Source organism: Ixodes scapularis, unplaced genomic scaffold (genome assembly GCF_016920785.2).
Source record: "Ixodes scapularis isolate PalLabHiFi unplaced genomic scaffold, ASM1692078v2 PGA_scaffold5__190_contigs__length_132052651, whole genome shotgun sequence".
Taxonomy (NCBI): Eukaryota; Metazoa; Arthropoda; class Arachnida; order Ixodida; family Ixodidae; genus Ixodes; species Ixodes scapularis.
In genome coordinates, this window is record NW_024609880.1 from 77,435,615 (window position 1) to 77,457,839 (window position 22,225).

Genomic DNA, 22,225 nt, shown 5'->3' on the forward strand with positions numbered 1-22,225 from the left:
AACCCGTGACCTTGGCCTGCACACCCAAGGCAGCCTTACTGCACGGCTGGAGTGTATGTGTCAAGTTCAAACTACGGTAATTCAGTTATTTATTGAAATTGGTGTTGCATCCGCCAGGGTCCCCGCAGTCAAAGCGGAGATGATGAGCTGTCGGACAGTGGGCGACTTTTCTGGAAGGACTCGTAGCTGGGAATGAGGGGCGCATCCTGCAGGGCAAGATAAAAATTGATCTCTGTGATGATATGTGCATCAAAAGAAAGGAAGAATGCCAAGAAAAAATTTGAACAATGTATACAAATTTCTGTAATGCGAAATTAGAGCGCAGCTCTTGAGGTATTTTGATTTTGCGATATGCCATGCTAAAGAATTTGAGGAAGAAATATCTATGTAGAAATGTAGAACTCGCACCCCGGCATTCATAATATAAATTGTATATATATATATATATATATATATATATATATATATATATATGGGTGGTTTCATCTCAAATCGTGCAGGCAAAAAGGGTCGAATTTTCAATTTCGATGAAAAAAATATATGTTATGGCGCCTTTTCTAAAACCGTAGTCGACACAAACCGCAAGTTCGTCGGATTTTTTGTTCTCGACTTATGAATTTTTAAAGAGGCCGCGGCGAAAAGCAGTGTTTTTCACACCCGTCGTGGGTCGGATGTTTCGCTTGATCTCCCGCCATGGATTTTCAGTCCACATTATATTATCTTTTTTGAAGCACTCTTTGGACATATTTAAAAGGCTCCAATACCATGAAATAATTTTAGGCCTTTTGCTTTTTTTCTGTAAAAATGTCAAAAACGCCTCCTCGGTCAATTGTTGACGAACTTTGACAATTAATTACTGGAGATCTACTTGGGTTACACCGATATTTTTTTATGTCCACGGAGAGCCCAAAACACGCTCTTCATATTTATTATAAAATGCCTTGGTTGTTTAAAATATCCTTTGCGGTACGTTTACGTTAATATTATGCAAAAACCAAAAAGTACCATTTTTGAAATTGATTTTCTCAAAAAACCCATTTTTTATTTTTTCTATTTTTTGTTCAAATGTAGATATGATAGTTGTCTACACGAAAATCAAGCCTAGAAAGTGTATATTTTGTTTGTATGTTCTACATTTAAGCATCAATATCGTACGAAAACGTGTTTTTACGGCTCGAAATGGACTTGCGAATAGGTGACCGGCGTTTGAGCCGGAAGTTTCGTCATCCGTAGCGAGGCACCACGTGACTTCACGATTCCGGTTCGTCCGATGATGGTCGTGGTTCGTCCAGCTGCATCGAGAGCCAGTGTTGCCAACCGTAGGGTAATTACCCTACTTGTAGGGTATTTTAGGCATTTATGGTATATTGTAGGGCTGTAGGGCCGTCCGGCCATTTCCTCGCCAAAAGTAGGGTAATGTCAGACGTTGCTTCTTCAACGGCGAGCATAACCAAAAAAAAAAGAAAGCTGCCGCGCAAGTTTTGCATATTTTTACAACCCGTGTGCTGCCACACCACAACATCATGCAAAACGAAAGAATCCAAGTTGCAAGACGTGCTAATTGAGAGCACCACACACCAAGTTGGAGTATGTAGGCTCCCTAAGTTGGAGAGGATTGGAGAGCTGGAGCAAGTGGGAGAGGTGGGAGGAGGTGGAGTTGCGTGGGAGGAGGTGGAGTTGCGCTTAGGAAGTTTGGAGCCAGAAGAGGTATCTTCCCAGTGGAAATGGTCCCGCCAATTTTTTTTCTGATGACTGGTCCATCCGGCGGTCCTTGTTACACCTGTGAAACACGTGGCACCGCGGGCGGAACCATCCCGAGCCCACCAGGACGGGTCCATATCGCTTGAGCGAATGATGTTTTAGCGAACAGCGACATTTGAGCGAATCGACGTTGTAGCGAAGAACGGGGGCCGCGCTGCGCTTACGCCGTTTCGCGGCGACAGTCTGCGGCGGCTCATTACAAAAATGCTAATCCATTTGGCCCACCCGAAAACGCCGCTTCGCGGCGTCCGACCTTTCGCTAAAGTGTCATTCGGTAAAACGTGGGCGTTCGCTAAAACGTCATTTGATCAAGTGAGTGCATCCCGGGGACTGGAGGCATTCACTTGAGCGAACGACGTTTTAGCGAACGAAGCCGAAACAATGACGTTTCATCGAATGACATTTTAGCGAATACGGAGGGGTCGCCGGTTTCCTATCCTCCCCTGGTGTAAAAGCCTAGTTTGTCCAAATAGTACCTTAGTTTGACGAATCCCTAGGCGGTACACCCAAAGAAGCTAATATACCGTTCGGATTAGCCTCCTTTTGTAATGAGCCGCCTTGTCTCACGCCGCGAGTGCTGGTTCCGCGTAGCCCAGTTTTTAATTTCACGACAAATCGACTAAACATGGTGGTGGGGATGTCTGTGCGCTCGCTACATCACTGTTGTTCTGATGCTACACAGCGCACATACAAAATGCAAGCATGGTGTTCTAGAATAACGCAGGTATGCGCGTGTATGCGTGCCCTGTCGCTTTGTACTGTATTAATATTACCCTGTATCATCATAATCCATGCAACAGTATTATTTGAACAAAGATTTGCCTCGTAGGGTAAAACGTAGGGTAATAAGAAATATTCGTAGGGTAATGTAGGGTTTTCTGGACGCTGCCGTGGGGTATTTCCGAAAAATAGGTTGGCAACACTGTCGAGAGCCCTTCTTGGCGTGGTAGCCGTGCTGTATTCGCGGTGAAAATGGTTCACAGTTCCGCGGTACGTTGTTCTAACGCAAGCCATAGAGGGCATAAGATGTCCCAGTTCCCGTGAAACAAAGCATGGAAGCAACGATAGACCGTCGCTGTTAAGCGAGTGATGGAGCGAAGTGACCTGGTGACAGACAAACGTCGGTAATCGTTTATGCGCGGCCAATATTGTTACAGGCCAGTAGAACGTGTTCTCTCTTCAGGTAGGGGCCGCGGGAAATAACGATCTCTAACAGTCTTTTGGCACCCACCATAAAGGTCTCAATTAATCCGCGAAGGGGTGAGCACTGCTTGTCGTTCAAGGCATCCGCGAGAACGCGGGATGCGATCTCGCAGGCAATCAGTTCATGGCATGACGTTTCGTCGATATACAGTGCCATCGCCAGGCCATTTAATTCTTATATCGACAGCTCGGATTAACTTTTTCCGTAATGAGCCGCCGCAGACTGTTCCCGCGAAGTGGCGGTGAATGGGTGGCTTACTGTGATAAAAATAAACAAAAGAACAGGTCAGCTAGCTGTAATATAAAAAAGTAAAAGCAAATGGGCAGCACCTTCATATTGAGTGATAATAAAACGGTAGTACGACCCTGCGTAGTTTATATCAAAATCGGTGCTCGTTCATGCATGCTTTCTTACTCGACATCATTAAAAAAAAACGCGAGGGGGGGGGGGGGGGGGGGTATGGTAGTTCACGGGGGACAACTTAGTTGAAGAACCGAAAACGCGTGAGTGTTAAAAAACAGGGGAGGAAGTGGCCGAGTGGGCTAACGCGTCTCAGCTCGGAGCGTGGAGCGAAAGCTTGCGCTGGGAACCTCCTGGGTTCGATCCCCGCCGCCCCCGCCCGTTTCGATCTGGATGAGTTTCGTACTGGCACGCGTTCGTGTGATCACTACTGCGTGATGCACGTTAAAAACCCCAGGTTAGTGGTTGCACTGCACCGGCTAAATTTCTCATCTACAGCTAAGAGACCGATTACCCGTTGAGGCACATCTCCATCAAGGCTGTATAAAAATACAGAGCAAACCAATGTTTAGTGTTAAAAAGCAAGGATTGTCACGTAGTCAGATGTCATCGAAACTAACTTGTGTACGGATATGGCGTTTCAATCGCGCGAGAAAAAACATATTAGCCGAGTTTGAAACGCCGTCTGACCGACTTCTTTCCCTGTCTTCAACTTTTGATAGCTTCAAGATTTTCTTATCCAGTCTCAGGTGTTCCAACAAAATGAGAATAGTACGCCAGACCTCCGTTCGGGCGTTTCAGCTGATCGCGTCCTATGGCTGACATTCGCACCTATTTCAGTTGTGATGTGATCTAACTTAACGATCAAAAATAAACAGAGCCCAAATGAAAAACGCTGGCTCAAAAGGAAAACCAAACATCTAACCTGAGTTTTCATGCGAAGACCCGGAAAGCGTGGTGCGAGTGCAGCTTGCCACCGGCCGCACTCGCTCTGCGTTTTCGTGGCCGTTCTCGATGCTTCTGCGTACCGCCTACTACTTGACATATCCGTAGAAGTAACTTGAGACGTTCAGAAGTACGTAAGTCACCCAGCAGCAGAGGAAGGTGGCCCGGATTGATCGGGTTTCAACACCCGCACACGCTTCCATAGCCGTCCTGCGGCTGCGTCGGCTGCTAGCTACGAACCGGAAGTGAAGAATACCCGGAGTGCTTTGCGGCTGCTGCCAAACGCCGGTCACCTATTGCGCGTCTTCACAAGCTTGGAAATAGTTTTTTCTTTTTTTCAACGTTCCCACATAAAAATGAAATACAGTATTTCCACCCAGATATATTTCTTGATTATTTAAATTTTATTATAGGCGGCAAGCTACATCGGAGGCGTTCCAAAATGAGAAAGCAACACTTATTAACAGAGCAGCAGGTGTCGTAAATTTTTAACGTGTAGGAGTCGGCAGACGTCTTATTGATTCGGGGCCCTCATTGGCCTGCATGAACGTCCCGCCCTTTCGGAGCCAGCAGCCAGCAGATGACCACGACCTTTCGCGCTCGTTGTGTTAGATGGGACGGCCCGTGACAGTAAAGCGAGCAGCGCACCCTGTGTCACGAGGAGTGAAATGGTACGATTCTGTCGTTGACGCGGCGAGCAGTGACAGCCACCCAGGAGGAGTCTGTCAGAGTATTGCACAAGGGAAAGCAAAGGTATCGTTGCCTGAAAGGATGAGGACACCAGGGCCTTGCAATGTCGACGGTCAACAACTGTTCTGCCAGCCAAAACAACGCCGCGTGCGCGCTAAAACCGGCGGCGCGAGACAGAAATCCCACAGACGCACACTCGAAGATGGGCCGGTTTCGTTAGGGATGTGGGGGAATTTGAAACCAGCCATCCGTGCATGCGTGAAACGATACCGCCTGTTTGCCCTAGCTTCGAGCGCCCCAGTGTTTGGTTTCGTAAAGAATTGTATATATCGACAATGTGGTGACTTTCTTTGTCTTAGTAATATGACAGCAAATAGCTAGTCGTGCTAGTTTACTTTGAAAGGTTTATAAATCGAAACAATACAACGTCTGTCCCATTTGGTTATTGAAAGTCTACTAGGCCTGCTGATTTGGTTAGATATGTATCTCATGGTTCCCGCTCTTATCAAAACACATAAATATTCAATACCACAAAATCTGTTTATAATTGATTACAAAATGCAGAAGAAAATTCAAGAAAACTTTTTCACAATTCATAGAGACGCATGGGTCGCTATGTCTGACTTAGGTCTTGCAAAACAAAAACGTCTTTTTCCGATATTGAGGCCTAAATATAAAACATGCAAACAAAATATACACTCTCTAGGCTTGATTTTCGTGTAGACAACTATCATATCTACATTTGAACAAAAAATAAAAAAAATAAAAAATGGGTTTTTTGAGAAAATCAATTTCAAAAATGGTACTTTTTGGTTTTTGCATAATATTAACGTAAACGTACCGCAAAGGATATTTTATACAGCCAAGGAATTTTATAATAAATAAAAAGAGCGTATTTTGGGCTCTCCGTGGACATAAAAAATATCGGTGTAACCCAAGTAGATCTCCAGTAATTAATTGTCAAAGTTCGTCAACAATTGACCGAGGAGGCGTTTTTGACATTTTTACAGAAAAAAAGCAAAAGGCCTAAAATTATTTCATGGTATTGGAGCCTTTTAAATGTGTCCACAGAGTGCTTCAAAAAAGATAATATAATGTGGACTGAAAATCCATGGCGGGAGATCAAGCGAAACATCCGACCGACGACGGGTGTGAAAAACACTGCTTTTCGCCGCGGCCTCTTTAAAAATTCATAAGTCGAGAACCAAAAATCCGACGAACTTGCGGTTTGTGTCGACTGCGGTTTTAGAAACGGCGCCATAACATATATTTTTTTCATCAAAATTAAAAATTCGACCCTTTTTGCCTGCACGATTTGAGATGAAACCACCCATATATATATATATATATATATATATATATATATATATATATATATATAGTTAGTATATTATTTATATATTATATATGTATACATAAATTAATTATTTATATTATTTATATAAGGAAGAGAGGAGGGTATGGAGGACCGTCCTCTTCCTCCTGCTTTTCCTCTCCTCTTCCCACAGTTTCCCCGCTAAATTTAGCTGGAAAATTGATGCCATGTGACCTCAACACAAATTTAGTTTCCATGCCAAATTTAGTTGGGAAAACGATGTCGCATGACTTCATGTCCCGTCACCTATGAACAGATTTAGCGGGAAAGTTGACGTCACGTGACCTCAACACCAATTCACTTCCCTGCTAACTTTAGCGAGGAAATTGCATGTGCGGTGTTGCATAATGGGACGTCGCAGACCTACGCACCAAATCGGTTTCTTCGCTAGATTTTGCGGGGAATTGAATTGGTGTATATGTCTATGACGTCTTATAATGCAACGCGTGCGGTTACGCCGACCGCGAAACACGGGATCGAGCGCCTAAGAGCTGCGATCTAAAAACATGGAGGATAACATGGCAGTTTGAGACAAACAGTCTGCAACCCACAGATGGGCCTGGATGCCATTGGGTACAGTAGAATGTTTTACACCTTCAAGGGTGTACAAAGGTTGTTCTAGAGACTTTAAACACTCATGACTACACCCTTAGGGCAGCGTTATTTTGAGGATGCTTTTGCATAGAACAGCCTTTATTTTTGGAGGCTGTGAAAAGGGTGCTACAGTGCAGTGCAGAGTGGAGACAATTTAACAGCTTCATACATCCTTAACTAAAGTTGGTGTAGCGACTATATGTAGAATAATTGATGCCTACACCAATGCTTTTTAGTAGGAGAAAAATTCCATAAACCTTGGGAAACTTTTTAATTATTTAATAATTGAGAGAAAAAAGCAACATATTTGTATCGTCGATAATTGTTGAGGTGGTCACAGGTGAATTTCTGTTTTTCACCATATTTTATAATTATAAAGTTTGTATTAGTCAAAATTGTGGGGTTTAAATGTAAGTCCCTTTTCACACCCTAGACATTTTTAGTTTACACTGATTTTAACCCTAAAGTGTGGAAAAGGTTTTAGTTTAGCAAGGCCCAATCCAGGACTGGCTGAGGGTCACAAGCTGCCGTCAGGACATCCGTTCAGGTTGAAGTTTGGGAAGCAAGCAAGCCAGCTTTGTGCAGATGAAATATCGAGAAAGACTGGTTTCAGATCAGTTACGTCGCAAACAATATCTGCACAGTGAACCAAACTGGACTCTGCCTTAGGACCATCTGATGTAGATATTTTGTATTATGTCTAATAGGAATTGCTGCTGCTCAGCTTGATTTTGTAATTCTTTATCTACCATTTTTTTTCATTGTTTAGTATTTCATTACATATGCTTTCAGGTGTAACCTGAGTTTTGTTAGTTCAATTAATGCATCATTTTATCACACCTGCCTCGACTTTGATCCCAAACTTTGCTGTGAAAAGTTCAGCTTCCATTTGGTTGCTCCTGCAGATTGCAATGTACCTTTCAATTGGCGGAATGTTTTCACTTTCCCAGGGGAACTGAGGTCCAACGGCATCTTTCTTTTGTGCACTCCACACCGAGGTCCCTGTAGCGAGGGTACTTGCTTTCCCAAGGAGCTTTTTTGAAAGGGGGTAGGGGGGAGCGTGGCATTGCCGGGGGAGAAGGGGGGGGGGGGGGGGGGTCACCTTACAAAATTCAGGGGAGGATTGCTCTCCCGTAGTCGGCGCCTATATTTCTTAAAGTAGTAAGCTTTTTTGTAATTAACGAGAATGGTCTGGTTACTGGACACTCGATGTGCTCATGGATGAAGCATTGTTACTAAACATCGGGCTGTCGCCCTGGATGAAGCCTTTGGTTGAAACAAACATACGTTCTACGATTTCCGTAATATCAAGTTGTCTTGAACTTGCCTTGAAGTCTGGCTCCTCAACCCAAATCTGGTCTTCACCAATAATATTCATGGCGTGCAGTACCTGCAACATATACGTCAAACGTCTGTTGTAAATCTTTTGACAATTGGCTTTGAAATGGAGTATTGCAGTTTCGGACACACCGTTTTCAAGTACAGATATAATGACAAATGTACTGGATCCACTAAAAATAAAAGAAATGGTCGCTTAACAGACAGAGTTGCCAGTTTTACGTTCTCACGATCGGGTAAAAGACAGTAGCATTCTTGAATTACTGCTTGTGTATAGGAGTTGAGGTTGGTTTATCGCACCTCTCTGGCAGCTCTTTCACCCGCTTCCACTGCTCCATTCATGTATCCAGGCCATGCGGTTGCTGTCTCCGTGCCTGCAAAGTACACCCTGTGAAAGGGCTGACGCAGTGCCCTGCGCCGCATAAATAAGGGCATGTTAGTGGTATTCTTGCATTCCCATTGTTTGAAATTTGTTTAAAAATATTGCCATATGCCATCCGGGGATGCTCCGCCATAGGCCCTTTTCAAATGTGCGCACCACGTAGTAGTCTGCCATAGTTTGATCATGCACACTGAACACCAACGTTTCTAAAATAAGGTTGGGAAACTCGCACTCGAAACCCGGACCGCTCGCGTCCACCGAGACCGAACTAAATACGATAAGAGTGCCACCCTTTAGCGACGAGTCAAAACATAAAAGTTCATTTATACAGCTACTACGAAATGGCGGCGTTGCGATCGCCTTTAGTTCTTGAGTACGGATCGGAGCCGCTTTTTCAAAGCAGGCTCTTTGACGATTTCCCAAGTGAGTTCTGCAAGTACCCTAATGTTGCTGAGCCCGTATTGTACACGAGAGCTGCGTCAGCGTTCGGCGAGGAATGGGATCCAATCACAGCCCTTATACGCCAAAAATGGCGTCCGCCAATGTTGCTCGATGGGGTTTTGAAAAGGGTCAATTGCAAGGAAAGTCCCTCTAGGTTTTGCAAAAGCTGTATCTGTTTCGTACATAATGTACGACGCTGTCAGAGCCGCTGGTGCGAGCATACACCAGACACTGACTTACAACCAAAATTAATGGAAAAAAAAAAAAAAACCGCACCCGCGAAAACAGGCACTACATACTACTACCCCAAATTCACCCAATCACTTCACACTGACTTGGATATACTATCTCGCTTTCGTGCAGTGCAATGGATTTTTTTTTTTTTTTACTGCATATCGTATCCACGAACAAAAGTAAACAGGTTTTGACCGCATTGTTAGGAGCCATAAAATAGAGTGAAAACATATATCTCACTCTCCGCACTTGGTCATGATTCCAGGTGGGAGCGGCGAGACAGTACAGCCCCCTGAATATCGATCTTGTTGCCAATTTTTCTCTTCCGAATGAACAGGCTGAAAAAAAAAAAAAATTGCAACACTAAGCAGCTTTTTTTAAAATTTATTTAGGTCATGTCATGATCACATGGCAAAATGGTTTTGAAGATGCCTCCAAAACTATTTTGCACGAGCCGGCTATTATCCATCCTAAGCCGAAGAACTTCATTTGAAACTAGGGGTGTCGCGAACTTTAGTCGAACCAGATTTTTTGGTCGAACTTTCGGGGTTCGACTGGGTCGAACCGGTTCGACGAACCTTCGAACTTTTCACCAGTTTCGACCGGTTCGACTTTGTGGACAGTGTGGCCAGACTTTGATACAAGCATGTCTAGGTTTGGAGAATTTCTTTTTTTATGCAAAAGGTTATTTTATTGTGTGAACAACTGCAATTAAAAGAAACTAATGCTATTCACTGAAGAAGTTAACTTAAATTTTAGTACTGTATTGACTGAAATAGCCGATCAGCGTTGCACTTAATTCATCTCTTAGCCATTACCATCCAATCCGAAGCCAACTGGCCAGCCTGTCGCGCATGCGCACACGAGTCGAACCTCAATACAAGGTTCGACGAATTTTTTACTAAAAGTTCGAAAAAGTCGAACTCGAACCGCGGCCGGTTCGCGACACCCCTATTTGAAACCGAACACCCGCACCATCGCGCATCTCTGACGTCGCGCCGCCGCGGTGGCGCTGCTGTCGGTGCGGCGCATGCGCAGATGCTGTCCACGTGAATATGGTTTCTGCGCACGCGCAGTAGCCCCGCGTGGCGTGGCAAAACGCGGACTTGTTTACAAACGGCACCGCCTTTGCTCGGCACTGTTTTTACTTATTTATTTATTTATTTATGCGTTGCATTAGTACTGACATGACAGGGAAGAAGCTGACGGCGTCCGTCTGTGGACAAAACAGTGGAAAGGGAAGCGCGCCGCTTAAGAAAGAGGAGAGTAGTGAAGGACACAGGCGAGAAGGAGGTGACGTCACGGGGCGGAAGCCAATGCGCGCTCGGATGCTGGGGCGAGTCTGAACTTGCAGGTGTGCGGAGCGTGTAGGCCTTGGTTTGTGCTACAAAATGGAGTGTAAACCAAGTACTAGCGCTAATCCAAATAAGCAACAAAAACAAAAAAGGGGGAAGATTTTTTTGGTAGATTATAGGGAATACGTTAGCATGACCCTTGGGAAACGCCGAACGCGTCCCCCTTTGGGAAGCGCTAACACTGACCCCGTAACGAAGCCAAAAAGAGGCAGCAAAAAACAGGAGAAGCAAAAGAGAAAGCCAAAAGAGAAAAATGAAGGGGTCAGCTTTAGCCTTTCCCAAAGGGGAACGTGTGTGGCGCTTCCCAAGGGGCATGCTAACGCATACCCTAAGGATCCACCAATGGATTTTCCTTCAATTTTTGAAATACTATCGGTCCTATCACAGGACTAAGATAGGAGTAGAATTTACACAACACACGGAAAGACGCGCAAACTGATTACAACAGTGCAACCATTCTAGTACATTTCAATTAAAAAAAGAAAACATCAGTTGATAACTGTAGGTGCCACTAATCGGAATGCCTGAGGCAGGGCCGTAACCAGGGGGGGGGGGGGGGGGGATAGGGGGTTCTGACCCCCCCCGAAATTTTTTTCTGTGTACGGCCCTGGTCGGTGCACTGGCAGCCAGCCGATTTTAATCTCCACCTCTGCGCACGCGCAGTGGCGCCGGTCGGCTACCGGGTACCAAACCGGGACCGGATCTCCGGTTTGCTGTAACTCTCCATTATATGCCACCGATGTACATGATTCATAGGCGAAAATAAGACAATAGACACTTTCAAAATGGCCGCCGTTGTCCCCAAAACCCCCCCCCCCCCCGAAATTTTTTTCTGGGTACGGCCCTGGCAAGGTAAGCAAGTTCTTCCCGACTGTCAGCAGCCATAACGTGCACGTGCTAAAAGTTTGGGTCATTCCCGCGATGTGTGCAAACACATTACTCTAAAACAATCATTAGAAAACTTCCCTTCCAGATATCATGTTAAGCTTGCCACGGGTTATACGAGACATTCTTTTTATTTATATGTACTAAACTGGTCGCTTGTTTACAACAACCAAATTATTAATTACGCTGTAAAAAAATTAAACCGTTTTTGCTTTTTCTTGTTGAGGATGGGTAGATTCGCTATTTCACAAAGGGGTGACACCAAGTCTAGCCCAGTTTTGGGAAGTACTTAGAGTACATATTATCTAAACTACTACAAGTAGGTTTAGAAAACTCGTACTTGAAGTAAATTCTCTGAGCATATACTTGTACTTTACTTTAAATATTTTTTTGTTCTGGTTCTTCCGGGGAAAGTACAACTCCTGACTTCAAAGTACATTCCCCAAATTTGGTCTCGGTGAAATTGAGCCGTTTCCAGAACAACGCGCTCGTGTCTTTTGTTTTCTCAGTTAGCTCAAATTCGACCTCTAACAAAAAAAAAAAAAAAAAAAAAGCGTATCGTTATGTGAAGACGTGCAACGTCTTTCGAGACGCTGGTCACTTTTCTGAGTGAAGTAATTGTGACTATAAAATTGATACAAATAACTGCCTTATAAGTTGATTGTGTTAAATAGTTTGTCAGCCACCAGCGAGAGTAAAACAACTAGTACTCTTTTGTACACTTGAATTTATCCAATATTCGCTGCCATTTTCGAAAATAACTGATGCACCCCCGATCACCTCTGGGCCAATGCCTATTAGTGAAAAATAAAACACTATGAGGCAATAAAAGGGCATCGTGAAAAGTACTGTTAAAAACTTCTTGTACTTTATTTGAGAGTACATTGTATTTATAGTATTTTACTTCAAGTACATTGCGCCCGGTGTACTTTACTTGAAGTACATAACCTCTCATTTACTTTGTACTTTACTTCAAGTACTTTTTAGATGTACTTTACCCAACACTGGACGCTAGCTTTAATAAAGCTCCCATTCGCCATCTCTATCTGTTATTTCCTTTTATTGCAGACGCGTGTATACTTACGTCGCGAGCCTCTTCGCTTTCAAATACCTTTGCCAAGTCTTCAGCAATGTTAGTCGTTCTCTCTTCCTTCGACATTTCTTGTAATCTCAGCAGGTTGTTGCCGCTGACAAAACTGCGAGGACGGCAGCCGAACGCACAAGCTTTAATAAATACTGTGCGCGCTCAAAAAGGTGTCTGACCCAAACGTACTCTCAAAACAGTAAGCATCCCTTTTATATCCCTGGCACTCCTGCTTTGTTCCATGCCGAGTATATGCGTTGCGTCGACTGCGTTGCTCAACGTTGTATCGTGTGTGTGTGTGTGTTTTTGAGTGTGTGTGTTTGTGTGCGTGTCTGTGTGTGTCTTCTTTTACTGGTCCTCGTTTTTTAGCGCTTTTAATCCTGAAATGTATCACCAAGTAGCCCGAGTGAATACCCTTTTACAGTGCCTCCCCATTGGCTCGTCGTAACGGTCGCCATAGCAACTGTTTGACGCAAGCAGTCTGAACGCAGTCAAACGCGACCGTAAACGAGCTTTGCACGGTGGCACAGATGTTCGCAGGACATACATGAATGATATCTCGAGTCAAATATGTCCTCATGACATTCTGTATTCTGTCACGGTAATTTGGGCTACCCAAACTAACTATGCGTTCTCGGAATGCCCGGGCTGTACTTTTCTCAGCACGCTCTTTGTTATCTCCATATTCAGAACACATCTGTTGCGAAAACGGCAAATGAAGGTAATACCCGACATTCAAATTTTCCCGTGCTTTTCAATAACCTAACGTCACGTGTAGAACTTGCAGGTCAAACGAACAGCCTAACGAACACATTGCGTTTTTTTCTTCTGCTAGAGTGATTTCATAGCATCAAACTTGTTATAACTTGTTGGGAATAAGTTATAGGGTGTTTTCACTGACGTAATTTCGTCCACCATTTTGTTGTGCGCTGTCTGGTGTGTGCCAAACTTGAGCATTCCAAGGATTTGCATGCCCCCTCAAATGCGTAGAGCACAGAAGCTTATGTCTTACCTCGTTGATATGATATCAGCCGGTTACGATGCAATCTTTCAATGTAGTGAATTTGTTTGAAAACACAAACTAACAACAAAATGGCGGATTGACGTCATATGCAAACAACCTATACTGTGAAAATGACAACACCTGTCGTCACTTTTTCAGCGTTGCCTGTAAAATCTTTCAGTAGAACTATACAATTATAAGGACCAAAATCTTAAAATTCAACAAGTTCGCGACAAAGAACAACAAATATTTGACCTATTATTTCAGTTACTACTTCAGCCGTGTTTATTGATGCGTTGAACAAATTTTGTGGCACATCCGCGAGAACCAAATTTACTTTTCCTGTCTTTGGCCCGCAAGAGGAGCATCGAACCTCAAAGCAGGGCACCCTTGTTGGAGATTGTGTCCTCTATATTGCGCATTTACTGGACGCCATATTTGTGGGCTCTGTTCAGAGTGAATCCCGGAGAAAAGCTCACCGGAGAAAAGCTCACCGGAGAAAAGCTCACCGGAGATAAGCTCACCGGAGAAGAGCTCACCTCAAAACCGGCGGATGCGGAGAAAAGCTCACCGGCCATTGAGCGTATGCGGAGAAAATTTGATCACCGATATTTTTTCTTCTTTTTATATGGGGGTTGTTGGATCGAGCGTAACATATATCAATTTATTATCATTGAAATTCGTCAGCTTTGTGAAAAATAAAATGTCCTCTTTTGTAATATTTGTTAAGCTTATTGGGTATATTGCTCCCAAATTAATAATTGCGAGAGAGTATTTTTTGTGGCTTACTTTCTATGCAACGAAAGCCTAACTAAAATCTTTATGAACTTAAAGAACAGGAAAAAGTTAAAAAAAAAACAAAGAAAAAACGTATTGATGACTGCCTGGAACCTAAAAATCAAAGGTGTAAATGCCGAAAATCTAAAAGGGCACGCGCAACAACGCGGTGCCTGAAATTCTCTTTGAAGCTTTTGTGTTAACATTTGAAAACAGGATAAAACGGTCAATAGGATATCGAGGCTTCTTTTTTTCCACGGACATGTACGCTTTCAAGCCGTTCATGCTTCCACGGACATGCACGCTTTCTAGTGGTTCGTGCTGCATGGTGTTTCCACACGTTCCCTTTGTGTGTGATAGCGCCTTCTACGGTGAGCCACCCATGACCCCCAGAGCTACACACTGCCACCGTTGTTACTCGTGAGCTATATAAGAGCTAGTCTTTTGTAAGGTATAGGTAGCGAATAGACCGATCTCACAGCTAGTTTGAGTACGCCACCGCTGCCGACATGCATCGTGGGAGCTGTAGTCTTTCTGCACGCGCGACAACCCTGCTGGAGGTCTGCGTGAGCAGAGCACGAGGCGGCATGAGCTATCTCGTGAACTGGCGTCTGCATCCTACAAACTACAGTTATGGCGGCGTCACGCATGCGTGGAACGCTTGGTGAGATCGGTCTATTGGGCGAGTTGGTAAACGTTACACATGATGAAAACCGCTCAAACGACGACGACGGGGTGAAGACAACAACACGACACGACGAAGCTGTTCTCGCCACTAAAGTTTTGTTAGTGAAATTAACTGAAGGAAAACAGCGTAGCCGACACTGATGACATCAACAAACATCTACTTATCTATTAGGTGCTACAGAACATTTGGACCTCAAGCGATTCACACACCGCTATTCATATTAGCTCACAAAAAACAAACCTCTTTATCTGACAGGGCTACTGACGGCGCACCCTCAACTGTCAATAAATTGTTGCCTTTTTTACCGGTGTACGATGTTCTGATTTTATACTTGCGGCTTCAATAATTTACAGAATGGGTGATTACTAATTTCTGAGGAAATAGTAAATATGCCCAATGAACCTCAAGACGCAGAATCAAGCTAAGCTAAAAAAATATCGGTGAGCTTTTCTCCGCATCTGCCGGTTTTGCGGTGAGCTTTTCTCCGGTGAGCTTATCTCCGGTGAGCTTTTCTCCGGTGAGCTTTTCTCCGCCGCCCGTTCAGAGTGCATGCTCAGAACGAGCTCACATAAATAGGCTGCTAATCTCGATGATATGGAATTCACGTTTCAAAAGAACTGCGGAAGCTTGCCGTCAGCACACGCTCAACAGTCGGGCACCTGCAGCTATGGGGTTCCGGAGGGAATGTCCCGGGAAAAAAAACGTCCCCGGAAAAGATATCCCCGGAAAAAAAGGCCCCGATCGGAAAGTAGGAAAAAATGTCCCCAAAGGGTTCTTTATCGCTGAGTTTTCCCCGATTCTCAGGGCCTTCAGGCAGTCCTGTCATTATCCGGTCACAAATGACCTGACCCACTTAGGAAGAAAGGGAGACTGGAAGTCACACAAAGCAACCTAAATAATTTATTGTGGAATATTTTGGAAAAAAATTATTGTGTTTGCCAAAACCAAATATTGTGTTTGTTTGTTTTTTCGTTGTAAAACAAACAAACAAAAAAAAAACACATTTATAACATTTCTAGTGAAAACCAAATTTCTTTGTTTGGGGGAATTTGAGGGGTACTTGTGTACCATTTCCAAATAGGTAAAAAGCGCGACATTGTTAGCTCAAACAAGCGATCGCTAGTTTTTTTTTTTTTTTTTTTTTTTAGAAACAAAAGGTTGTCATCAAAGTTATCATAGGTACTGAAAGTGCTCATTTGAGGATATAATGCAGACGGTAAAATTTCGTTCCCACTAATACACTTTCTAAGTAAAATGTGAAAATGCGCCGATGTCGTGTTCGCGCTAACAGTGTCATCATCATCATCATCAATTATTATTCCTTGAAGGCCCAGGGGGGCATTATACAAGGGAGTAAACACTTAAAAAACAAACAAGTAACAAAACTATTTATCTACAAAAACACGCTGTAATCTAATTATGGGTTAGAAAAAACAAGCTAATGGCTGCAAAAAATTTCTTAGTATCAGATAAGGAAACAATTACATCAGGCAGTGAGTTCCAGTCGTCAATGGCCAATGGTAAAGTAGACATTTGGTGAGTGACGGTTGACGATGAAATCGGACGGAGTTTACAAGAATGGTCGAGACGAGGGAAAATGCGGTAAGGAGGTGATAACAAACTTTGTCTGACATGATTGTTGTAATAAAAGATCCGATGAAGATGAGAAACACGAGACACCCTGCGGCGGGTGAGAAAGAGTGTCAAGGTTAGCTGATTGGCGAAGTCCTGATATGCTTGCGTAAGGGGAATAGTCGGAATAAAAAAAACGGAGGGCCCTGCTTTGAACGGATTCCAGGTTGTTAGTTAGGTATGCCTGCCACGGTGACCATATGGAACGAGCGAATTCTAGTTTAGTTCTGACCAAGGTAGTATAAGCTAGTTGTTTTACGGGGGATGTAGCTTGTCTGAGGTTTCGGCGAAGAAATCCGAGAGTGCGGTTAGCATAGGCGATGACAGTTGTTATATGAGTGGTCCATGACAGGTCAGATGTCAGATGAATGCCTAGATATTTATACGATGAACAAGCAGTTACTGAGATGCCAGAAAGGTGGTAAGAGGATGATAGAACATGTGAACTGCGGGGAAAAGATAGCGATTTACATTTATTATAGTTTAAAGCCATTTGCCATTTATGACACCACTGAATTATAAGTTGGAGATCGTTTTGCAAGGTTAGCTGATTGTGGCGTGAATGAATTGGTCTATATATGACACAGTCATCGGCGAACAAACGTACTTCAGAAGTGATGCCATGGTGGAGGTCATTAATGTAAATTAAAAAAAGAGAGGGGGGCCAAGAACGCTTCCGTGAGGGACGCCAGACGTTACTGTGCTTGTGGTAGATTTTATATTGTTAATAGAAGGGTACTGTGTGCGATTAGTAAGGAATTCAGAAATCCAATTGACTACTGAGGGGTGAAGATTAATATTTCTTAGTTTCATTAAAAGACGTAGATGAGGGACCCTGTCAAATGCTTTGGAGAAGTCAATGAAGATGGCGTCAGTTTGAACATTGGAATCGAAATTTGAGTAAACGTCAGTTAGAAATGCTGTTAGCTGAGTTTCGCATGAGTAGGACTTGCGAAATCCGTGCTGGTGCTTGAAAAGGAGGTTATGAGAGTCTAGAAAGTTTATTATGTTAGAATAGAGAATGTGCTCCAAGAGTTTGCATAAAACGCTGGTGAGCGAGATCGGACGATAGTTGCTGATCTGTTGGCGATCGCCTGTTTTATGAACGGGTATGACGTTAGCAACTTTCCAATCAGATGGTACTTCAGAGAGTTTAAGAGATTGATTATGTCGCAGAGGAAAGTGGAAGAAATGTGTTTAGTGTTTATTAATACCTTAGAGTTAATTTGGTCATCTCCGGAGCTGGAGGACACCTTTAGTTGATCTACAGCCTTAAGTACTCCAGTACGGTCAATTACGATAGGATCCATGAGAGGGTCAGTGGACTGGCACGAGTCGGGAATACTTAGTAAGTCCTCCTTAGTAAAGATGGAGCAGAAGAAATTGTTAATAGCAAGAGCGCCGTGTTTACCAGAAAGCGGAAGTCCGTCGTCATCTACAAATTGTAAAGGAAGTGAAAGTGGCGGATTGATTATTTTTCAAAACTTCTTTGGTTTCATGGTTAGTATGTTGGGGAGGTCGATACTATAGAATTTAGTTTTGGCGTCATTTATTGCTGATTTATAAGCCCTAGCACATTCGTAGGAGGCGTTCCAAGAAGCCGTAGTGTTGACAGCCTTAGTCCGCTTATAGAGTTTTTTTTCTCTATTGGATTGACTATGAATTGTTTTATTGTACCAAGGGTTAGTGTTATCAGATATAATACGGGTCAGTGGAATGAAGCGTTCGATTAGGTAGATCATTTTATCTTTGAATAGAGTCCAGTTTTCATTAACCGTCCTTTCCAGAAGTTAACTGAGAAAGTATGATAAAAATCTTCGAGGTTCGAGTTGATTGATGCGTAATCAGCTCTCGCGTAATTGCGAATGAATTTGCAGTACTGCGATCTACGAGGAGCAGAGAGAGAGAGAGTTAAATCGATGACGAGATGGTCACTAATGCCGGGTACGTATGTGATGTTACTGAAGAGTGAGGGGTCTTGGCTTAAGCATAAGTCGAGTATATTGCTACAGTGATTAGTAATCCTAGTAGGCTGAGTGATAACATTTGAAAAGTTGAAATCTAAACAAAAGTTTATAAATTCTTGAGACAATGCGCAACTAGAAGAGAGGGCAGACCAGTCAATGTTCGGGTAATTGATATCACCAAAGAGAGTAACAAAGGCGTTAGGGTATTTAGTTGTGATTTCAGAAAGACACTTATATAGCTTGTTAACAAATTCTTTATCACTATCTGGCGGCCTATAGCACACAGCCACTATTAGGGGGTGCGTCGTAGCGACGTACACACATGCAACGCGATGTGTATCTCGGGGAATCGTATATTTCCTTATTTGTTGAGGCCGTTTTTTTCATATACTTGCCACAGGGTGCCTTTTTTTTTAAGGAAATATGACCGGACCGCCCGAAGGCCATGAGGATCAGGGAAACCCAAAGATAGAGAATCCTTTGGGGAAATTTTTTCCCACTTCCCACCTGGGGCCTTTTTTTCCGGGGACATTTTGTCCGGGAACTTTTTTTCCGGGGCCATTTTTTCCTACACCCGCAGCTATGGTTTTTAGTGAATACTCCCTATTCAAGTCACCTCAAGGTCAGTTCAAGGTCACTTCATGCATTAGTACGACCGTTCAAGAGCTCACACTGCCAGTGCTGGAAGTGAAAACCTGGGCCTGCAGTCGTCTGAGACGCGGTTAAAGCAAAGCTCGCTCCCGCTGCTCAACACAGACCCGCTGTAACCTGTAACGAGAATATTAACACGTGGTTTGATTTCTATCGATGCATGTTCATTTTTTGTATTTGTATTTTTGTATTAGCCGCGTGTAAAATATTCCATGTTTTCGAATCAAACACAGAAAAATAAATACTGCTTTTGCGCCAATTTTCGACTGAAGACTAGGCGATCTCGCCATTGTACTTCGATGTCTGGGTCGCCCGTTTTAAACAAGCGATTATACTACGTTTGTACGCTTTCTACTTATCTTTAGAAAGAGCAGGCACTGCACCAAAAAGTAGGGTGGAGAGAAAAAAAAAAGCAAAAGTAATTAGTCTAAATCACGATGTTAATCGTTCTCTAAATCACGTGAATGTTTGCTACTTCGATTTAAATCAGATGTTCTCCCGAAAACATTTATCTCGAAAACAAATGTGATTCAGATTGAAGACTGAATCACTTCGTACTTTCAATGAAAACATTGATTTGTGACTTACGTCGTCAAAAAGCGCACAACATTTTTTTTGTTTGTTCGTTTGTTAAGACAAAGTAAGAAAACAAGGTGGTCCACCTTTGAGTTAAGCAATAGGAGTGTTGAGCTGTTTCACTTTGCTCTCAGGAGCTCAATGTTGTTGAAAGCTAGCAACTAAATACTTCAAGTAAAAGCCGACGAATCTCTCAGTTTCTCCAACTCCTTTTCAGCCCCACCGGCAGGTGAAATGCACCGGCAAGTGATTTCAGTGCTGTCGTTATTTTTCGAGTCTGGTTCGTTTCAAGCGTGCAGCTTTTCGCGTGAATCTAATTAGGATAACTTAGACTGACCGGAACCGGACATTGATGTTTTTGACTTCACTGACAGACGGCATTTCAGGATGAAAGTGTGCTACTCTGTGGGAACGTTCACGTGGCATCGGTTATCCACTTATCCTCAACTTTATCCATGGCGAAATCTGTTTTCACGAGATACTGGTATGTATCTCAAGTGGCATATATTTTAAATTCATTAGGACAATTAAAGCATATATATTCACTAACGTCTATATCATAACTACTAAGTGGTTTATATCTATTATCAAGAATGTTCGAGCGAGTTGTAATTAAAATATCTTTATGTTTGTTTTGTATGACCATATTTCAACCACTTTTAAGCATAAGATTAGCCTTTCGCAACATGGATTTGTGCGCGGAGGTCTGTTGAGACTAATTTAGTATAATTTCTAAATCCTGTTTTACCTACTGTATGTCAGCGTGGACAAGTGGACAATAAATATTTCGACCTTTCCAAAACCTTTGATTTAGTCGACCACATAAATTATGATCGACAGTGAAAGGAGAACACGGACAGAGCGCTGACTTACAACTGAAAAAAAAAAATTACTTGTGCACGGTACAGCAAGAAAACATAAAATGAACAGGATAGACAAAAACAATCAATCCGTTAGCACACGCCTCCCCCATCATGCTGTCACACGCCTACGCGTTTCAGCATGATGGGGGAGGGGTGTGTTATTGGGTTAATTGTTTTTGTGTCTCTTTTAAGTAAATTAGTAATTAAAAGTAAATTTTTCAGTTGTAAGTCAGCGCTGTGTCCGTGTTCTTCCACTGGTCCTCGGCACTTTTGCGCTGTTTTGATACCTCTTCAACTTTCACAGCCGGCGAATTCTTCTCAAAGCGTTTCCCCCTCTCCTGCCTCTACCCTTTTTCTTTGTCTTTTGTTTTTACATTTGTGTTGCTTGGCCAATGGAGCCCATGGCGCAGTTGTTTGGCAAACTTTCTTCCACCTTAGCGCTCCTCACTTTCCAGAGCTCAATCTAGAGCCACTAAATGAGCTACGCTTAGGGTATCGAGCGTCGGCACACTGTTCCCCGATATTGTTGTGGGCGCCGCCATCTGTACTGAACAGGCGCTATTGCCGATCGTCATAATTCAAAAGTGCGACATCCTCAGCATTAGATTCGGTGTTAGGAAGCTCACGTAATATTGCTTTGCTCTGTCGCGAATTGTTTAAACATTTGTGGAGGACGGAAAAGCGTTTTCTGTGGTTTCAGATAACGTTGCAACCATGATTTAAGCCCCACGATGGTTAAGTGTCGTTATTCTGAGGCATAGCTTAGTAGTGGCAGTAGCTCAACCAGTCAGTAAGATTGCAATTCTGCATTAAAATAATATAACATCAGTTGTGACATTTTTTAGGTGAACGGAATTGAATGGAAGGATCATATACACGCCTACGTGCCTTTCTCCCTCCAGAAAGGTGTTCTGTAGTACATGATTATTTTGATGGCAGATCCGGCGATGCCTTGCCGAACCAGCTCGTGCTTTAGCGGAGGGAGAGCTGGCTCGAAGCCGATCTTCAGTTGCATGGAAAAAGGCACAGCTACGATGGCGTAGTCTGCCTGCAAATGGATGAACACTTCGAATGAGGTAGCGTCTCTATGGGACGACCAAAGCAAACTGCGAGATTGTCTGCGGCCGTTCGTCGCTGCTCGATAGCCAAATGTAGCGGCAAAACTTGAATTGGTGCATGATATGAATTATTTCCAAAACCCTATCAGTCAATATCGGCGGTCGCTATATCCTGGGCAGGGAGCGCGTGATTATATCCGAGACCTCGCCGATCACCGACGCGGTCCTCGCATCCACTATAAGTGCTCAGAGTACGTGATCAAACTGCGGCGGCAGCAGTAATAAGACACGTTTTATTGTGCCAAAAGTATGGCAGATTCGGAAAATTGACGCAGCAGCCACTAGATGGCGCGACCTTTTGAGATGACCCGGGCTATTATGCGCAAATTTAATTTGCCCAAATAAATTTAAGGAAGTTTTTTTTTTCCTTTTTTCCGCTAGATATTGCGGGAAAACTTGGATTAATCAAATTCCCCGCTTAC

The 22,225-nt window shown here is 43.4% G+C and overlaps 1 protein-coding gene across 1 annotated transcript in view; it reads right to left on the reverse strand.

Moving 5' to 3' along the window:
- Nucleotides 1-72: 72 nt before the first annotated feature.
- The window catches only part of LOC8041242 (amine oxidase [flavin-containing] B), a 48,714-nt gene continuing 26,561 nt past the window's right edge, over nt 73-22,225 (reverse strand). The window contains exons 9-15 of the mRNA XM_042294258.1: nt 21,574-21,733; nt 19,267-19,363; nt 12,529-12,640; nt 9,445-9,542; nt 8,448-8,559; nt 8,137-8,199; nt 73-206 (exon numbers count right to left, since the gene is read on the reverse strand). Coding sequence (XP_042150192.1) covers nt 129-206; nt 8,137-8,199; nt 8,448-8,559; nt 9,445-9,542; nt 12,529-12,640; nt 19,267-19,363; nt 21,574-21,733 — 720 coding nt within the window. The 3' untranslated portion in view covers nt 73-128. The remainder of the gene's footprint in view (nt 207-8,136; nt 8,200-8,447; nt 8,560-9,444; nt 9,543-12,528; nt 12,641-19,266; nt 19,364-21,573; nt 21,734-22,225) is intronic.